Source organism: Melanostigma gelatinosum (assembly GCF_949748355.1).
Source record: "Melanostigma gelatinosum genome assembly, chromosome: 10".
In the NCBI taxonomy this organism is placed as follows: Eukaryota; Metazoa; Chordata; class Actinopteri; order Perciformes; family Zoarcidae; genus Melanostigma; species Melanostigma gelatinosum.
This window is the reverse complement of record NC_136643.1, coordinates 18,423,534-18,440,988: the sequence shown is the minus strand read 5'-3', so window position 1 is coordinate 18,440,988 and position 17,455 is coordinate 18,423,534. Positions and strand designations below refer to the sequence as shown.

General features: G+C 42.6%; 3 protein-coding genes across 3 annotated transcripts; 2 read left to right on the top strand and 1 right to left on the bottom strand.

The window, feature by feature from the left end:
• Positions 1–738: 738 nt before the first annotated feature.
• On the bottom strand, positions 739–6,638 carry LOC306783588 (tubulin alpha chain-like). Its single transcript, XM_079277294.1, has 4 exons — positions 6,486–6,638; positions 2,864–3,086; positions 2,368–2,516; positions 739–2,033 (listed from the first exon to the last, which is right to left on the bottom strand). Exons 1-4 carry the CDS (start codon positions 6,486–6,488, stop codon positions 1,059–1,061), a joined length of 1,350 nt encoding a protein of 449 aa, XP_079133420.1. The 5' UTR covers positions 6,489–6,638; the 3' UTR covers positions 739–1,058.
• A 3,076-nt stretch (positions 6,639–9,714) lies between these two features.
• LOC306783115 (tubulin alpha chain-like) lies at positions 9,715–11,499 on the top strand (the record flags this gene model as incomplete). The annotated part of the gene is made up of 4 exons (XM_079276642.1): positions 9,715–9,723; positions 9,768–9,990; positions 10,265–10,413; positions 10,522–11,499. 4 exons carry the CDS (start codon positions 9,715–9,717, stop codon positions 11,497–11,499), a joined length of 1,359 nt encoding a protein of 452 aa, XP_079132768.1.
• A 1,492-nt stretch (positions 11,500–12,991) lies between these two features.
• LOC306783747 (tubulin alpha chain) lies at positions 12,992–16,346 on the top strand. Its single transcript, XM_079277528.1, has 4 exons — positions 12,992–13,033; positions 14,401–14,623; positions 14,854–15,002; positions 15,227–16,346. The coding sequence occupies exons 1-4, from the start codon at positions 13,031–13,033 to the stop codon at positions 16,199–16,201; spliced, it is 1,350 nt and encodes a 449-aa protein (XP_079133654.1). The 5' UTR covers positions 12,992–13,030; the 3' UTR covers positions 16,202–16,346.
• The last annotated feature ends 1,109 nt before the right edge of the window (positions 16,347–17,455 follow it).

Below are 17,455 nucleotides of genomic sequence, written 5' to 3'. Positions count from 1 at the left end.
ACAAAGAAAATAAACCAAGACACTGACTCCAATACAGTCACGATCAAATGGTTCATCATCTGTATGGAGGATTAAATTACCCCAACTTGTACTACTCTGGAGTTCAGATGCTGTGCAGTGAAATATTTAACTTTTAACACAACTACATTTGTCTGGCAGCTTTAATTACTAGTTACTTTAAACATTATCATTTTTCAAACCCTTCCTGACTACCTAAACTGAACAGTGTATAAAATGAGCTCCACCTGAAATATCTAGAGCAGGAACAATGATCCAAACAAATATACATAATAATATCTATAATTTTAAAATATATATTTTATAGTCAATGCTTAAAAATAGGGGAGACAACTTTTAACATTGCTTTGCTCAGATTTCCAATCCCAATGAGGAGGTTGCATAAAGACATTGGGCATATAATATTACGCCAACATATAGAACAGAGATCTGAGTGAGTTGTTTGATCTTACATGTTGATGTGTTCCAACACAAATAACTTACGCATCGACCCAACTGTTGCTCAACAGCCTATGTGGTACAAAAAACAGTCAATGGATTTTGTAGATGTTAACTATGAAACGAATAAGATGATCATTGTCATCATGAAAATATTCATAAAAATACTTTATGACAGAATGACAAAGTGAAGGACTCCTTTTTTAAAGTAAAAAAATAATAATATTTAAGTATTTAAAAAAAAAAAAAAGTAAAAAAATAAATAGACAGACAATATGTTTTGGGGAAAGATTTATTGTGAAACCACACAGGTTTCAAATGTTTAAAGACCAGGTCATTGAATCATGTTCTGTCTTTTTGATAAAACAAATTAATAAAAGAGCTTTAAATAAACACAAAAGCGGTCAAAAGTCAATTTGATGGTACAACGAAGGAACCTTGGAGGTCGGTCAATTTTTGATTAAAAAAAAAGGAAATTAAAAAAATGTCTTAATTTAAAAAGAAACATGCAAAATGTGTTATGTTTCTTAAATATTGTCTATGTAACAAACAGACACATTTTTTCCCCTTGAAAATAATTGGCAAATGCCAGCTAAACCCGTCTAATATTCCTCCCCTTCCTCATCCTCTTCAAAGGAGTCGATCCCAACCTCTTCATAATCCTTCTCCAGGGCAGCCATATCTTCTCTGGCCTCTGAGAACTCTCCCTCCTCCATGCCCTCCCCAACATACCAGTGGACAAAGGCTCTCTTGGCGTACATGAGGTCAAACTTGTGGTCGAGACGGGCCCAGGCCTCAGCGATGGCTGTGGTGTTGCTCAGCATGCACACAGCCCTCTGCACCTTGGCCAGGTCTCCTCCAGGAACCGCCGTTGGAGGCTGATAGTTGATGCCCACCTTGAAGCCCGTGGGGCACCAGTCCACGAACTGGATGGTACGTTTGGTCTTGATGGCAGCAATGGCGGTGTTGACGTCTTTGGGCACCACATCACCACGATACAGCAGACAGCAGGCCATGTATTTACCGTGACGAGGATCACACTTCACCATCTGGTTGGTTGGCTCAAAGCAAGCATTGGTGATGTCGGCAACAGACAGCTGCTCATGGTAGGCTTTCTCTGCAGAGATGACTGGAGCATAGGTGGCCAAAGGGAAGTGGATGCGAGGGTAAGGCACCAAGTTGGTCTGGAACTCTGTCAGGTCAACATTCAGGGCTCCATCAAAGCGAAGCGAGGCTGTGATTGAAGACACAATCTGGCTGATGAGCCTGTTGAGGTTGGTGTATGACGGGCGATCAATATCGAGGTTCCTGCGGCAGATGTCGTAGATGGCCTCGTTGTCCACCATGAAGGCACAGTCGGAGTGCTCCAGCGTGGTGTGGGTGGTCAGGATGGAGTTGTACGGTTCCACCACTGCGGTGGAGATCTGGGGGGCCGGGTAGACGGCAAATTCCAGCTTCGACTTTTTGCCAAAGTCAACAGAAAGTCTCTCCATCAGCAGGGAGGTGAAACCTGAACCAGTGCCTCCACCAAAGGAGTGGAAGATGAGGAATCCCTGCAGGCCAGTGCACTGATCAGCCTACAACAGAGAAACAGTTACAAAGACTGGAAAAGACAGTATTACAAAGCAAAGCTTTACACCGACATAAATGATCATAAAGAAAAGAAAATCAATATTTTGTAATTGTCACACTCTGCTGTCTTGCAAACACACCGCTCACATGATGACAAAACAACTTGGCATCGGCCAGTTTACTGACACAATATCTAGTGAGGTCGACACGCAATGGACTTCTGACTGCTTTCAGCAAATATGAGCTGACAACTGTATGGAGCCCTGTTAAAGGGCTAAGCCAGTGTGAATAAAATAAAAGAAAACAAGAAAGAAGAAGAAAAACGCTGCGGTTTCTTACCAGTTTGCGGATTCTATCTAGGACAGAGTCAATGGTCTCTTTGCCGATGGTGTAGTGTCCACGGGCGTAGTTGTTGGCTGCATCTTCCTTGCCTGAGATCAGCTGTTCCGGGTGAAATAGTTGACGGTACGTTCCTGTGCGCACCTCATCTGGGAAATTCAAGGACAAAAGTTGAGGAAAAACAATTGTCTCCGTTATAGAAAGTGCTATTGGGTGATACTCTTTTCACACTCACAAAATGTCCCTGGTTTGGTTAGAGATATGAAAAGGTAAAATAAGTAAAACACAACTTCATCCTCAGAACATAGTTCAATATAACCTCTGAGCTGTGTAGGCTATTGGCAACTGGAGAGACAATGTTATTAGAGATATGATGGATCAATCTTCACATGAAATCTTTGTCTTTCTATGGCGTTGCATTGCTCTTATCTGTGCCACAAAGTGAAATACTACCATCTAAAAAAACACAACATATAAACATCATACCAATACTGACCAATGACCGTTGGTTCCAGGTCAACAAAGATGGCCCGGGGGACGTACTTCCCAGCCCCAGTCTCACTGAAGAAGGTAGTGAAGGAGTCGTCGTGGCCTCCCACGGCCTTGCGCTCGGGCATCTGGCCGTCCGGCTGGATGCCGTGTTCCAGACAGTAGAGCTCCCAGCAGGTGTTCCCCATCTGGACACCAGCCTGGCCTACGTGCACAGAGATGCATTCACGCTGGACGAGAAGAAGAGGAGAAGTTTAAAAAAAGGGAGGAGGCAGAGAAAAGGAGAGAGGGGAAATACAGAAGGACGATAAAGTGGCAATGCAGGGAAGGGTAAAGATTGCATACTCTTCGGAACTGCGTTGTCCTTTACCATCGAGCTAAGAGCTTTAAACAGTGTGAAGAATGTTGGCATCTGCTTTGCAGAATATAATGAATGGCAAACAGTACCATAATACTATTTTACAAATGAAGCTAGAGTTGCAGCGATCCAAAAGAGTCAATTAGAAAGTCAGCCACTAGGTGGAAGCATAGAGATATATGGGGGAAAGAAAGTTGAAGTGGAAAGAACAAGCAAAACAGATTCGCTGCAGCTGTCACTGGGTTTCATGTGACTGTCTGTGAGCAAGGCTCGCAAGCTGAAATGGGGGTCGAGTCCAGAGAACAACTGCTGTTAACATTCATACTACGAAGCTGTATGAATGAATACTTAATCTCAACTAAAGGCACCATATATTTTGTTTTCTCCAAAGTCTTAGTGGGTGATATGGATCACGGATCGAAGTTACAGATGCCGATGTCTGGAAAATGCTGCTAAAATGAAAAGAATGTTCAAATTAACAGTATAAACCAGAGAAAATCAATCAAATCTGTGCTGAGATGCAAATAGGCATCGTGAAACCTTCCTAAAACCTTATTCCACTCCACGCAACAGTGACAACCTTTGACACACTATTTGTCCCCACTTTGCGGCAAGTCAAGCTGCCATTTTCATCCTTCCCCTGACGTTCCTCTTCTCAATGATCACACAGACAAGGGAAGGGGCTGGTGGGTGAGGGGGCTGGGGGGCTAATTTTAGAGTCTTAGAAATCTCACGAAATCCATGTTGATGTCTATTTTCGGTTCCTCATACTAACCTGACACCGAGCAGCAAAGGCCGACTGTTTAGGTCGACAGACTGGCAGTACCCAAAATACTGGTCACTGCCAGGCTGAATTTTACACCTGATCGGCTCAAAGTTTGCTGCAATGTGAAAACAAATTCTTTCATTTTAAAGTTTAAAACAATAAATGTAAAGGCTACATATGTTTTCTGTCAAAATGAATGCTGGGACAGTATTTTTCATCAGCACACACACATAGATAAGCAACAGTAAATAATTGAAGACAAGCTTATCCCGTCAGGGTGTGTCGTCTGTAGACGACATAAACAAAAGGCATGTCTTGACGCCACATGAACTTGCGATTCCAGTTTTGCTGAAGACTAAAACTAATGAAACAAATAAAAGGACACTACATATAGATATAGCGAGTGCGAGAGAAAGACGAAAAGTCAACAGGATAGAAAAAGAGAGGAATCAATTTGGTAAAAGCTTTCTCAGCTCAGCAGACACGAGAACAGAGATCCCTTAAAGCCCCATCGCCACAGCACATTCTGCCTCTATAACAGCAAAATAGACATCACGCACCATAAACACAGTGAGGACGGATTTGATGGAATCTTGTCCAGACCCAAACTGCCATTTAGTACGATACGTACGACACCATGCCTCGAGAGCAAAAGACGACAAATTAACTCAGTCTTTGTGCTTCTTCCCATTTTGTATGTTTACATGTGGTTTGAATGCTGATGTTCTGACATCTACAGGCCGGATTGACAATATATTTGGAACGGATGTCTTGTTAAAGATGGTTTTGGAGACCCTAAACATTTGTGTAGGACTATCATCAGAAAGAAATCTGCCATCCACAGATCAGAGTCTTTGGATGAAACAGATGAATTGGCATGAATCTATTTGTTGTGGATATCTTCTGCTGTTGTGATATGACCTTTCTTCTGTTGCCAGCTCCAAGGCCAAGATGTCCCCTTGTATAAGAGTTAAAAGCTGTGATTAAAGCATGATGTGCTGGAGAAGAGTGCTGTGACGTGTTTTAAATTTTCATGGACGCCACATCAAAGTCAAAAACTGGGAATCTGTTCACGCTCAGATGTGTTCCTTTTCCTCTCTTGCCATGGATCACGTCTGTAAACGACACGCTAATGCCAAGCAATTTTCTGTGGATATTAATGATGAACACTATTGATTCTGATAAAAAAAAATAGATAACCCATCGGGCTCTCTTGAGGTGATGCCCCAGTCTTACTCAATGGAAATGCAGGCTGAGCACATTCACGCTCCAAAAAGGTAATGGCGTGTTCCGATGAGTCATTCTCAAATAAACGTTTGTACTACAAGCACGGATAAGCCCAATCATAAAAGAAACACACCTCGCACAATGAGTGGGACAGACATGTGAATGCACTTGTGAGCGTATGTATTTCAATGTAAACCCTTATTTAATGCTTACATTGTTATTTAGGGTCACTGATCAGGTTAAAATAACCACAGCTTCATACCAGGCATAGTGTATGGAGTTCAAAGATTTGACATTTAAAAAAAATAAAAGAGGAACTACACGGATCAGGAACATTTGACTAGGGCGGGTAGTGTATTCAGTACACAACGATACCGTTTAGTTTGTTTAGTACGGACAATGCTAACAGGCCGTGTTTATACTACACTGTGCAAACAGAACCTGTGCATGTTAGATCAATTCCTGCCAGAGATAGAAGACAACCACGGTGTAAGTCAAAAAGACAGTTTTTACAATCAATCCAACCAGTAACATCTCAATCCCAGAGGCTGCAGTGTTATCTCTGTTCCATCGGTCACGTACTATGAATAATGTGTCTGTGGAGGCACCTTTCAAATGGTTGTTGAAGCTGAAGAAGCCCAGCTCACAGTTACAACTTAAACTTTTTTTTGGAATTTGGAGGGAAAAGATTGTCTCCTGCCCTGCAGGAACACCCTCTCAATCTGAGCCGACTTGTTGATGGAGCCATTATGAGACACACCTGAATTCCTCGGTGACGCATTTGTGAAAATATCACACACACACACACCTAGCCCAGAACAATACATTATAAATAGTATAAAGTGATATTGTAAGTATCTTTCACCTAACCTGTCAAATGAAAAAAAGAAAAGAAATCACACTATATATATATATATATATACATAGCATCTGTGTTTAATATGTTTGTCGCTCCTGCATGATGTGCTGGAAATGTCGACCGATCATCACCACCTGCTCGTCCAGGCCAGCAGCCAGCTCAGCTTTACTGACAGTCATTGAGTCTATTTTTGACCTGCTGCAAGAGGGCACACAGGGAGCAGTTCCGAGTTCCTACAGCTCACCTTCAATCTGGCACGTTTTCCCAGCGCATTGAAATGCTGAAGACTCAAAGGCGCACTGTGGCAAAATGAAAAACTGCTGAGGAATCTTTTTTTTTCCCCTCAGTTTTTAGAAGACAAGCAAACTCAGCTTTGGAAAAGAAGTTTCCCCTCAAACTAATACGGAAAACATACATACCATTGTAGCTTCTCAGTAGAATGACCTTTGACAGAAAAGCACCGTGCAGCTGGCTTTCTTTATTATGTGTGAGTTCTCACGGCGGCCGTCAATGTGGTGCGAGTGAGCGAGTAATGCCAGGTGGACGAGGAGCTGCAACGCTGTATTCTACTGCAAACCACTCCCACCTGTCTCTTTGACGAGAACGCGCACTGTGAGCGCGCAGGACACTTTATGTATTGCAAGAGAGTGTTCGTGATAGAAATCATTCAAATATTGAGGCCATGAGTGCCACTGTTAAAATGAAGTCAGTCTAAGCATTTCAAACTTGGGGAAGTTCGTAATATACAGTGCAAATGGGCATTGTTTAATGTGTCATGGTTGTTTTTGTTTGGTTCGAAAATTGGCCAACATTTTAAGATGAAAATTCTCATTTGAAAAAAAAAGAAATTATTTTACAATTTTGTGACACACTGCTCCGCTGAGAAAGCTCCTACCTGATCAAACACCAACATCAAAATTGCTTAATTACTCATTCAAGTGATTAATTGCATTGCCTCACCGATAGTTTAATTCCTATGCAGCACATGTCTCAGAGTTTTCTTACACAATGGTTGTATACATTTGGTTTGCATTAATCAATCACACCAGTACATGCATCCATTTGTTTGCCAAAATCACATTTTTATTTTTCTTGCTGTCGTACTTTCATCACTCCCATTCTGTCACTTCAGACCTCTTGGCTCTTGTATGTGTGTGTAGGCTATATAAGGGCCACACTTATAGTTAGTCAGTTATCTGGTGGGTGGGAAGAACACCCTGCAAACCGACCCATAGCATCAGCCCTCCTCTTACTGCCATTTTACTGGCCGTGCTGTCACTGTACCCATTTGAAAGCTAGAGGTCGTAGTTGCTTAACAATGAGTCGCTCAATGAGTAAAAAGTGGAACAAAAGTATGTGACAGTTCAGAGTAGAGGCTTTGTTTTTTTCACCACTACAGTGTCTCCATTTCTGTCACCTTTTCTGTGTACATTGGGATTGTATAGAATCTTAGTTTATAATGTAATATATGTGGCTCCCACAATAAAATGGCAAACATTTAAACCATTTTTACAACATATCGATTCATCATGTCCTCAAAAATGTGCAAATTATCTCTCCATCTAATTCTTTTTGGCCTACTCGTCCCTTTATTTCTTGCCAGCACTGGCATTATTATGACTTTCTAGTGAAAAGACTTAATTTTGGGGCGTTGTTTCTCTCAAACAATGGAAGTGGGACATGGTTTTATGATTCAGGGAAGGGCAAAGAAAGAAGACAACAACAAGGTTCAGACTTCTCTTGCGATACAATACTTCAGCTCACAGAGCACGAACCAGATCAAAAGGTTTGTTAGAAAAGTGTTCATAGCTGCTATATGTAGTGTGGCAGAGTATAGAAAAAACATGATATAATAATTACCATCAACCTCGTCTTCCCTACAAGGTAATAAAACACACTGCAGGTGCATGTGTTGAGCACCGAGTGGAACCAAAGCGTTTTAATTTGACATTTCCATTTACACCATTGTGCTTTTTGAGCTCTGTGTTATGAGAACGTGATCGTCAACATCAGTATTCCCATTTGTTACAGATTAGTCTCACAGCCTTGACTTGAATAAATGGCGGAGCATTTGACGCTGTGGCATCACTCTTGGTGTCTCTTAGCTCTCTCTTGGCTGCCACATTGCTGTTCACAACCAACTGACTTTTGACTGACAGTCATTTGTTTTTTTTTGGGGGAGGAGAAAATAACTCATGCATCTTGTGACAGTAAAGAGGAAGTCAACAGGATGCGTGTGAACAAAGACGCCTAGATTGCCACAGGGTTGTATCTCAAAACCGTATATTATACTGAATCAACATTCCCATAGAACGATAAGACAGTGGACTCCCTTTGGACTTGAAAGTGGTTTGACTTGTTTTAGAGAAATTGCGTAACACCTGCCAACTGAAGGCAGTCACTCTACTGCTAACTGAAACTCATGCTGAGTAGAAATGTGGACATGTGAACTAAACAACCGTTCAGCTGCGAATGTATGCGACCCGGGTACCAGCGGTGGACTTGAATAATCATGATTTTGTGCCTTTTTTTGCTTTTTTCGTGCACTATTTCTGTGCTTGACTTCTATGTTGCACATAGTGAAACCAATCCAGCAGGCATTGCTCTTTACTCTCCTTACTCAGCTGACGCTCAATGAGGTGGTTCACATGTAATCTGTTTCTCTACTTTCCCAAGAGGTTGCATTACTCGGGAAGGAAGAGCAGGTCTCATTATGTATTGTTCATTAATGAAGACTTTGAAATGAGTGTGGTAAACTGGTTCATTTTAATAACTGTACAGATTAGACTGTACAGATCGATTGAGAGCAGGAGTTACGTGTTTGGAGATTTTTGTCTAAAAAAATACATTTTAAACAAAAATCAAGTAGCAACTTATATTTTTAGCACTCATTGTGTGTGAGTATCCACACAACTCTTGAGAGAAAAACAACAATAATGAAACTGCTAACTGAACATTCTGCTATCTTTTCCAAATGACATATAGGTACACTGTTATTTGACAGTGACACACTTGAGCAATTAGATTCTTTCTCAGACTCTTTTGCTTCTCATCAATGTTGTACGAAATAGCAACCTCAAAGCAACAGGAGTGTTTTTGTTTCTATCAAAAGCTACATCATAAAGTGATATATTAAAGAATTCCAGGTGAAAGCACATCAGGTTACCTTCCCCTCATCTGCGGTTGTGCTTCTGCATCCTGAAATATGAGATGCCAATACACACCAGTACTCACAGACTCACACAAAGAATAGGGTGGTGACCTCCTTTTGCATTGTGTGTATGTCTGTCAAGCGGATGAGCTTATCCTGGTCTCATCAGTAGGTTCTCTGATTACAGCGCAGATCAAATCACTGTTCACCTTAAGCTGCAGGTATAAAAAAGCAGAGTAGCTCAGCTGTCTCCAGCACTACACCGATACCTGGACTTTGGAGAAGAGACATAAACTATGGTAAGTTATTGTCTTCCAACGTGAAACTGACTGTAAGTGCATACTGCTGTATTTATGAAGGATATATGGACTGTATTTGATCAATAATTGCGTGTGTGAAACATGTTTTTTTTTGTATCTGCATCAGCTCATGGCAGAGAGTATAGTAGAATGTGATAACTGGATTTAAGTAGTTAATTAAAATCATGTGAAGCAGATATGTGGAAAGTAAATGTGTCTGGTAATTGAACAGTGGTGTTTGCTCTGTGCAGCGTGAATGTATCTCTATTCATGTGGGTCAAGCCGGAGCTCAGATTGGCAATGCATGTTGGGAGCTGTACTGTCTGGAACACGGGATCCAGCCAGATGGACAGAAGCCCAGTGGCAAGACCATTGGAGGAGGAGATAATTCGTTCAACACCTTCTTCAGCGAAACAGGGGCAGGAAAGCATGTCCCCAGAGCCATCTATGTCGACCTGGAACCTACTGTCATCGGTCAGTGCCTGTCATAAAGCTGATGATATATTTCATTGTTTGAACGTTTTCATGTGTTAATGTCATTTTGTTATTAATATATAGCTAAGGACAAGAATAGAATACAGTGATCATTATTTTCATTTTACAGAAGATGGACAATCATGCAGATCATCTGTTACTATAAAGTTTTCTTTTGACATTGTAGAAATGTTTTAATGTCAATCTCTTGACAGTGATTCTATTGGATAGCTCATTCAATAAATATGTTTGTCTACCGTTTGTCTATCTGCAGATGAGGTGCGTACAGGAACCTACCGCCAGCTGTTCCACCCTGAGCAGCTGATTACGGGAAAAGAAGACGCTGCCAACAACTATGCCCGTGGACACTACAGCATCGGCAAAGAGATTATTGATCTGGTTCTGGACAGGTCTCGTAAACTGGTGAGAAAAGCTGAGAGTGCTGTGGGTGCATGTTTGTAGTATATTCAACTTGTTTTTTGCGAGACGAAATGTTTTGTCAATTGTTTTTTTACATTCTTACTGTTACAGTCCGATCAGTGCACTGGCCTGCAGGGATTCCTCATCTTCCACTCCTTTGGTGGCGGCACTGGCTCAGGTTTCACCTCCCTGCTGATGGAGAGACTTTCTGTTGATTATGGTAAAAAGTCGAAGCTGGAATTTGCCGTCTACCCGGCCCCCCAGATCTCCACCGCAGTGGTGGAACCGTACAACTCCATCCTGACCACCCACACCACGCTGGAGCACTCCGACTGTGCCTTCATGGTGGACAACGAGGCCATCTACGACATCTGCCGCAGGAACCTCGATATTGATCGCCCGTCATACACCAACCTCAACAGGCTCATCAGCCAGATTGTATCTTCGATCACGGCCTCGCTTCGCTTTGATGGAGCCCTGAATGTTGACCTGACAGAGTTCCAGACCAACTTGGTGCCTTACCCTCGCATCCACTTCCCTCTGGCCACCTATGCTCCAGTCATCTCTGCAGAGAAAGCCTACCATGAGCAGCTGTCTGTTGCCGACATCACCAATGCTTGCTTTGAGCCAACCAACCAGATGGTGAAGTGTGATCCTCGTCACGGTAAATACATGGCCTGCTGTCTGCTGTATCGTGGTGATGTGGTGCCCAAAGACGTCAACACCGCCATTGCTGCCATCAAGACCAAACGTACCATCCAGTTCGTGGACTGGTGCCCCACGGGCTTCAAGGTGGGCATCAACTATCAGCCTCCAACGGCGGTTCCTGGAGGAGACCTGGCCAAGGTGCAGAGGGCTGTGTGCATGCTGAGCAACACCACAGCCATCGCTGAGGCCTGGGCCCGTCTCGACCACAAGTTTGACCTCATGTACGCCAAGAGAGCCTTTGTCCACTGGTATGTTGGGGAGGGCATGGAGGAGGGAGAGTTCTCAGAGGCCAGAGAAGATATGGCTGCCCTGGAGAAGGATTATGAAGAGGTTGGCGCTGACAGCATGGGAGAGGAGGATGAAGATGGAGAGGAATACTGACTTGCCTAAGGTCTCCATTTAAGGCAAAGAAAATGTATATTTAATCCTGGTTTTGAAATGGAGCATTTCTTTTTTGTAGTAAGGAAAATGCAGGTAAAATATATGAATATACCAACAATTTGGTTGAGAGAATAACACATTTTAATGAACCCTATTATTATTATTATTCACTTTAAAATAGAGCAAAATGGTGAAAAAAAAAGATTAAAACATCTTAAGTATCTCTTAAACTAAGTTGCACCTTGAATAACTCAGTAGTATATTCTGCATATTGTGACACATATTCACAAAACAAACCTTGAATCCTGAAAACATGAGGATAATATCTTACGGAATCATAAGTCACGGTACTGTGTAAAATCATAATATTTGCATTCAAAGCAAAAAAAGAATTGTGGTCAGAGACATCTTATTTTGGACATTTAAAGTGTTTTTCTTTCTGCCATATCAGTCTGAGAAACTTCGACCAAACCCTCTCGTTCGTGCCCCTCCCCCCTACTATCCTCATGGGGAATGTAAGTTATGAAGAGGTCCTATGTCAGTTTCTGTACACCATTCAGCTGTGACTGTGTGAGGGCAGGAGGGAGAGAAAATAACTCCAACTCACTGACTGGTGTTGTTTGTGTAGCTGATGCTCAGACAGTGGCCTGCAGCAACAATAGGATCCCAGTGATGTATGAATCACAGCTCTGTCATCCGAAGAGGGCTGGTGAAAAGTTGTACAAAGGATAAGACTTCCCTTGTTGTTACCCTTTTACATTGTGGCAATGCGCTAAGTATCAACTGTGAGGTTTCTCTGTGTATTCTGAATCATCTGATTAAACTGGAACACTGCATATCGCCGTGTCATTTGTGTCACCTCACATTGCTGGACGGGGCTCTTACTGCTCACCATTTACTTTTCCTGTGTTTAAGCATTTGTCTTTGACATTTCCTCATCAAGAATAAAGACCTTCATTGACTTTTCCCCTTTTTCCAGATCAATTTTGTGTGATTGTTAATTCAATGATTAAATACAGACAAAGGGTGGGTTGATGCTGCTGCAGAGGAATGTATACATTAAACAAATCACAAGCCCACATGTCCTTGTTAAACGCATACACTGTATATTATATGCTGAGAAAATGTCAGGGGTGAAGATTCTGCAAGCTACTTGTAAATTCCAGACATAACAAACTCATTTCAGCGTTAAACTCTCATGCACACAACGTGAGAAAATGGGGGTAAATTGATCATAAAGAAAATGTAAGAGGGTCATGTTTGCACTGATCAGCGTTTAATCTCAAACTGACAGACAAAGCACATACATGAAAGGGCGGATAATATGACACACCGTATTGGGACTTCCCTCTTTCTTTTCCTTTTTTTGAAACTGCTGCTCCCTCCCTCCAAAGAGCTATGGAGCTGCTTGCTGTGGTTTCCTGCCTGCCCCCTCCACACCCTTGCCTATATAAACCCTGACTCTCCCCCTCCTCTGCACTTCTGCCTTGTATCTGAATCCTCAACGTCAGTCGAAGGACGAGCAGCCAAAATGGTGAGTAAGAGCTTGGCTGGTGACGTAGCCTTGAAATTTCCACTCTCTCTTCCCTTCAAGCCTCCCTTTGTTTGTGTTTCTCAGCATTAGATGGATTAAACAGCCGGGGCCTCTTTAATTCTCATAAGGCCTCTGCTGGGGAGTTGATACAACAGCAGCTTTATCTTATTAAGTGACAGTAGTTTTGAGGTGAAGTTATGTGATGAAATTTATTTGGGCATGTCTGGTGAGAATTCAGGAAGAGGTATGCCATGGGATAGTAACTTATGACTACACGACTCCATAAGTCATCGCTGTGCTCTTGGACTGTCCATGTCAGATGACAGACACGACATGAGTTTGACTGCTTTGTCATTTTTCGTGTGATGAACTTCAGCTGGTCAAAAAAGCAGGAAACATATACAACTAAAATGATTTAAAATAGTGGAGTTTTATGTGTTTTTTTGAAGAATTAAAGTCATCTTGAGTAAGAAGGAGTGATTGGAGTAATCGTGGCAGTGGGGAGGATGGATAGGAAGAACAGAGCAAAAAGGAGTGGCCTGTCCTGGGCCGTGTGAGTAAGTTGGCAGCCATTTTGCAGCTCTTAGGAGTTTTTGGTTGGAGAAAGACGTGGAGAGAAGGAAAGAGAGAGGGAGACATCGCTGACTGTTACATTGCACTATGCAGCTGGACAGGATGGGGGAGGAGAGAGACTCAAAAGGGGAGGGGTGAGGAGAGGGAGGAGATACAGGATGGAGAAATGGGGGAAGGTTTTTCCATCTTCTTGGGACATGGCCTTCCTGCCTGCCAAATGGTGCCTTTAGTTTATATGTTCTATTTTGTTGAGGAAACGACATGACATGTGTTTTCAGGGTTTTTAAAAGTGCATTTCATCGGCAGCTACATTTCCTGCCCACGTTTGCTGTTTCTCCTATAACAACAAAGAGTGCAGACTCTGCACAATCTAACAGCTGCTTTCTTTTAAACGCTGGCTCGCTCATAAGCACTTTAAGCAGCTGAAAGAGCTTCAACATTCTGGAACCAGTTTTCAAGAGTCAACGTTTCCGAACTGAGTGCAGACGTCACACCCAAGATTGCCATTGGACATGAAGTTCAAAGAAATAACGTCTGCGCCATAGATCAATAATGAAATGCAATAGATTGTCTTTGTTTCTTTTGCCTCTTTTGCCTTTTTAAAATGTGAACCGTGAAACCACTTGACTGAATGTTCTTGTGAGCTGACCCGACATGCACTGTAAACGTCCCAAGACATTTGTAAGCAGTTAGTAATGAGAAGCAATGCAGTAGAACTTGCATTTGGATAGAAAATGAACATCTCATGATGTATTCGTTTCCTTTAACCAACCTCTCTCCCTTCTTTTGTTCAGCGTGAGTGTATTTCCATGCATGTCGGCCAAGCCGGAACCCAGATGGGCAATGCCTGTTGGGAGCTGTACTGTCTGGAACATGGGATCCAGCCTGACGGACAGATGCCCAGTGACAAGACGATCGGAGGAGGAGACGACTCCTTCAATACCTTCTTCAGTGAGACGGGGGCAGGAAAGCATGTCCCCAGAGCCATTTTTGTCGACCTGGAACCTACTGTCATCGGTCAGTAATGTGAAAATAGTGTCTAAATAAACATGAACTTACAAATACCAGACATCACAACTCCGAATATATAAAAAACAAGGTGTACTGTATGTACACTCTTGACGATATATACTTAAAATTGAAGGCAAAAGTATTGCAGCTATCATTCTTGAGGAATATCATCTTTATTACGTTCATACCTCATGATCATTTGCTCTGAATCTTGTTTTCAATTGTTCCTTTCATAGATGAGGTGCGTACAGGAATCTACAGGCAGCTCTTCCACCCTGAGCAGCTGATTACAGGAAAGGAAGATGCTGCCAACAACTACGCCCGTGGACACTACACCATTGGCAAAGAGATTATTGATATGGTTCTGGACAGGACTCGTAAATTGGTGAGAGTTCAGTTCGCTTGCTAGCCAGGTATAGCGTTTGGCTGATTGGTCCTTTAACGAAACTAGATTTAATTATCAAAAAAATATATGTTTTCAAGATTTCAAAACTGTAGAAAAGTTTTGAAAAAAATGTTCAGAATGGTGATTTTTCATGTGACTTCACACTTCTGGTTTTGTGCAAGTCAAGTGGAATTTAAAATAATGACGGCAACATTTCCTTTCAGGCTGATCAGTGCACTGGCCTGCAGGGATTCCTCATCTTCCACTCCTTTGGTGGAGGCACTGGCTCAGGTTTCACCTCCCTGCTGATGGAGAGACTTTCTGTTGATTATGGTAAAAAGTCTAAGCTGGAATTTGCCGTCTACCCGGCCCCCCAGATCTCCACCGCAGTGGTGGAACCGTACAACTCCATCCTGACCACCCACACCACGCTGGAGCACTCCGACTGTGCCTTCATGGTGGACAACGAGGCCATCTACGACATCTGCCGCAGGAACCTCGATATTGATCGCCCGTCATACACCAACCTCAACAGGCTCATCGGCCAGATTGTGTCTTCGATCACGGCCTCGCTTCGCTTTGATGGAGCCCTGAATGTTGACCTGACAGAGTTCCAGACCAACTTGGTGCCTTACCCTCGCATCCACTTCCCTCTGGCCACCTATGCTCCAGTCATCTCTGCAGAGAAAGCCTACCATGAGCAGCTGTCTGTTGCCGACATCACCAATGCTTGCTTTGAGCCAGCCAACCAGATGGTGAAGTGTGATCCTCGTCACGGTAAATACATGGCCTGCTGTCTGCTGTATCGTGGTGATGTGGTGCCCAAAGACGTCAACACCGCCATTGCTGCCATCAAGACCAAACGTACCATCCAGTTTGTGGACTGGTGCCCCACGGGCTTCAAGGTGGGCATCAACTATCAGCCTCCAACGGCGGTTCCTGGAGGAGACCTGGCCAAGGTGCAGAGGGCTGTGTGCATGCTGAGCAACACCACAGCCATCGCTGAGGCCTGGGCCCGTCTCGACCACAAGTTTGACCTCATGTACGCCAAGAGAGCCTTTGTCCACTGGTATGTTGGGGAGGGCATGGAGGAGGGAGAGTTCTCAGAGGCCAGAGAAGATATGGCTGCCCTGGAGAAGGATTATGAAGAGGTTGGCACTGACAGCATGGGAGAGGAGGATGAAGAGGGAGAGTATTAAAGGGCGAAACATCATCCGGGCTTTTCATATCACATATTGCAAAAGTTATCATGAATGCGACACATTCCCAAAAACACTCTGATAAATTGTGGTCGGTGATCAATTATCAGTATTATCAATAAAATGTTCTCATGAACCTTTTAAATGATGAATTGTGGTTATTCATGAACTCGTCCAGCCTTGGCAGTCTATTCAACAAATATTTTGTTTTAGATTATACAACAATCGCAGAACACCTTGCAGCCTAGAGACTGATACGCATTTTATACTGCGTCATATAAAGTGGTCTCAGACCAATTAATTATGTATTTAACTGTTACAGCAGTTACAGATTATGACGTTTGCTTTATTTGCTATTAATACAAAGGCTTTTTTCCAGCAGAGTTATGCTGGATTTCAGAATGTGTATTTAAGTGCAGCTCCCGTTCATTTAAAAAGGAAATTCTAGCTTCTCGGTCTTTGCCAATTTCCTGCCCTTTTGTATGATGATAATCCATAAAGTACACAACGGGCTGGGCAGGCCTTGTACCTGCAGTTGCTTCTGTCAGACACTAGATGGCAGCAAGGTGACCAGCTCGTAAAACTGAGTTCCTTTTTTTTAGTCCTATTAATGTTTAGTCATTTAAACATGGCTGACTAGTCTATGAGCTCTTCATGTGTGATCGCGATGAGTCACACACTTAAAGCCCACTTCTTTACACTTCTCTGTTCTACTAAATGTAAGTGCTCTATATAAAGGGCAATATGTATTAAGAACATAACTAGCATCAGTTGAAAGCACTTAAAGTATTATAGTATTATTATTACATTTAAATTAAATTAGTATAGGCCTGAATATTATATTATTGGATAATAATTATTGTACTTGTAACAATAAATGTGTTAGAAGCATTGTATGGTCATCCCCAATGTTGACTACTTCTCATTCTGTGCTTCAATGTATTAGAATGAATACATTTGCAAACTACTGCTGTCAGATAAATGTCGTTAGTGTAGCAAATATTGAATGGGAACTGATCGAGTAAAGTTCAAGTACCTTAGTTACCTTAGCCTAGTGGGCCGCTTGAGTAAATTCAACATGTCACCACTGCATTGGTAACACAGTGACATGGAATTGTTTAGAAAATCTATGGGATAATAATTTAGTTTACATGTCAAGTTGCTGGTTTCATTGGTTAAGCAACAGTAGCACGGGAGCAACAGGCAGCGGTTCTGCGCAGGGCGGGTCTGGCGACCTTTCCAAACTCTCGCACG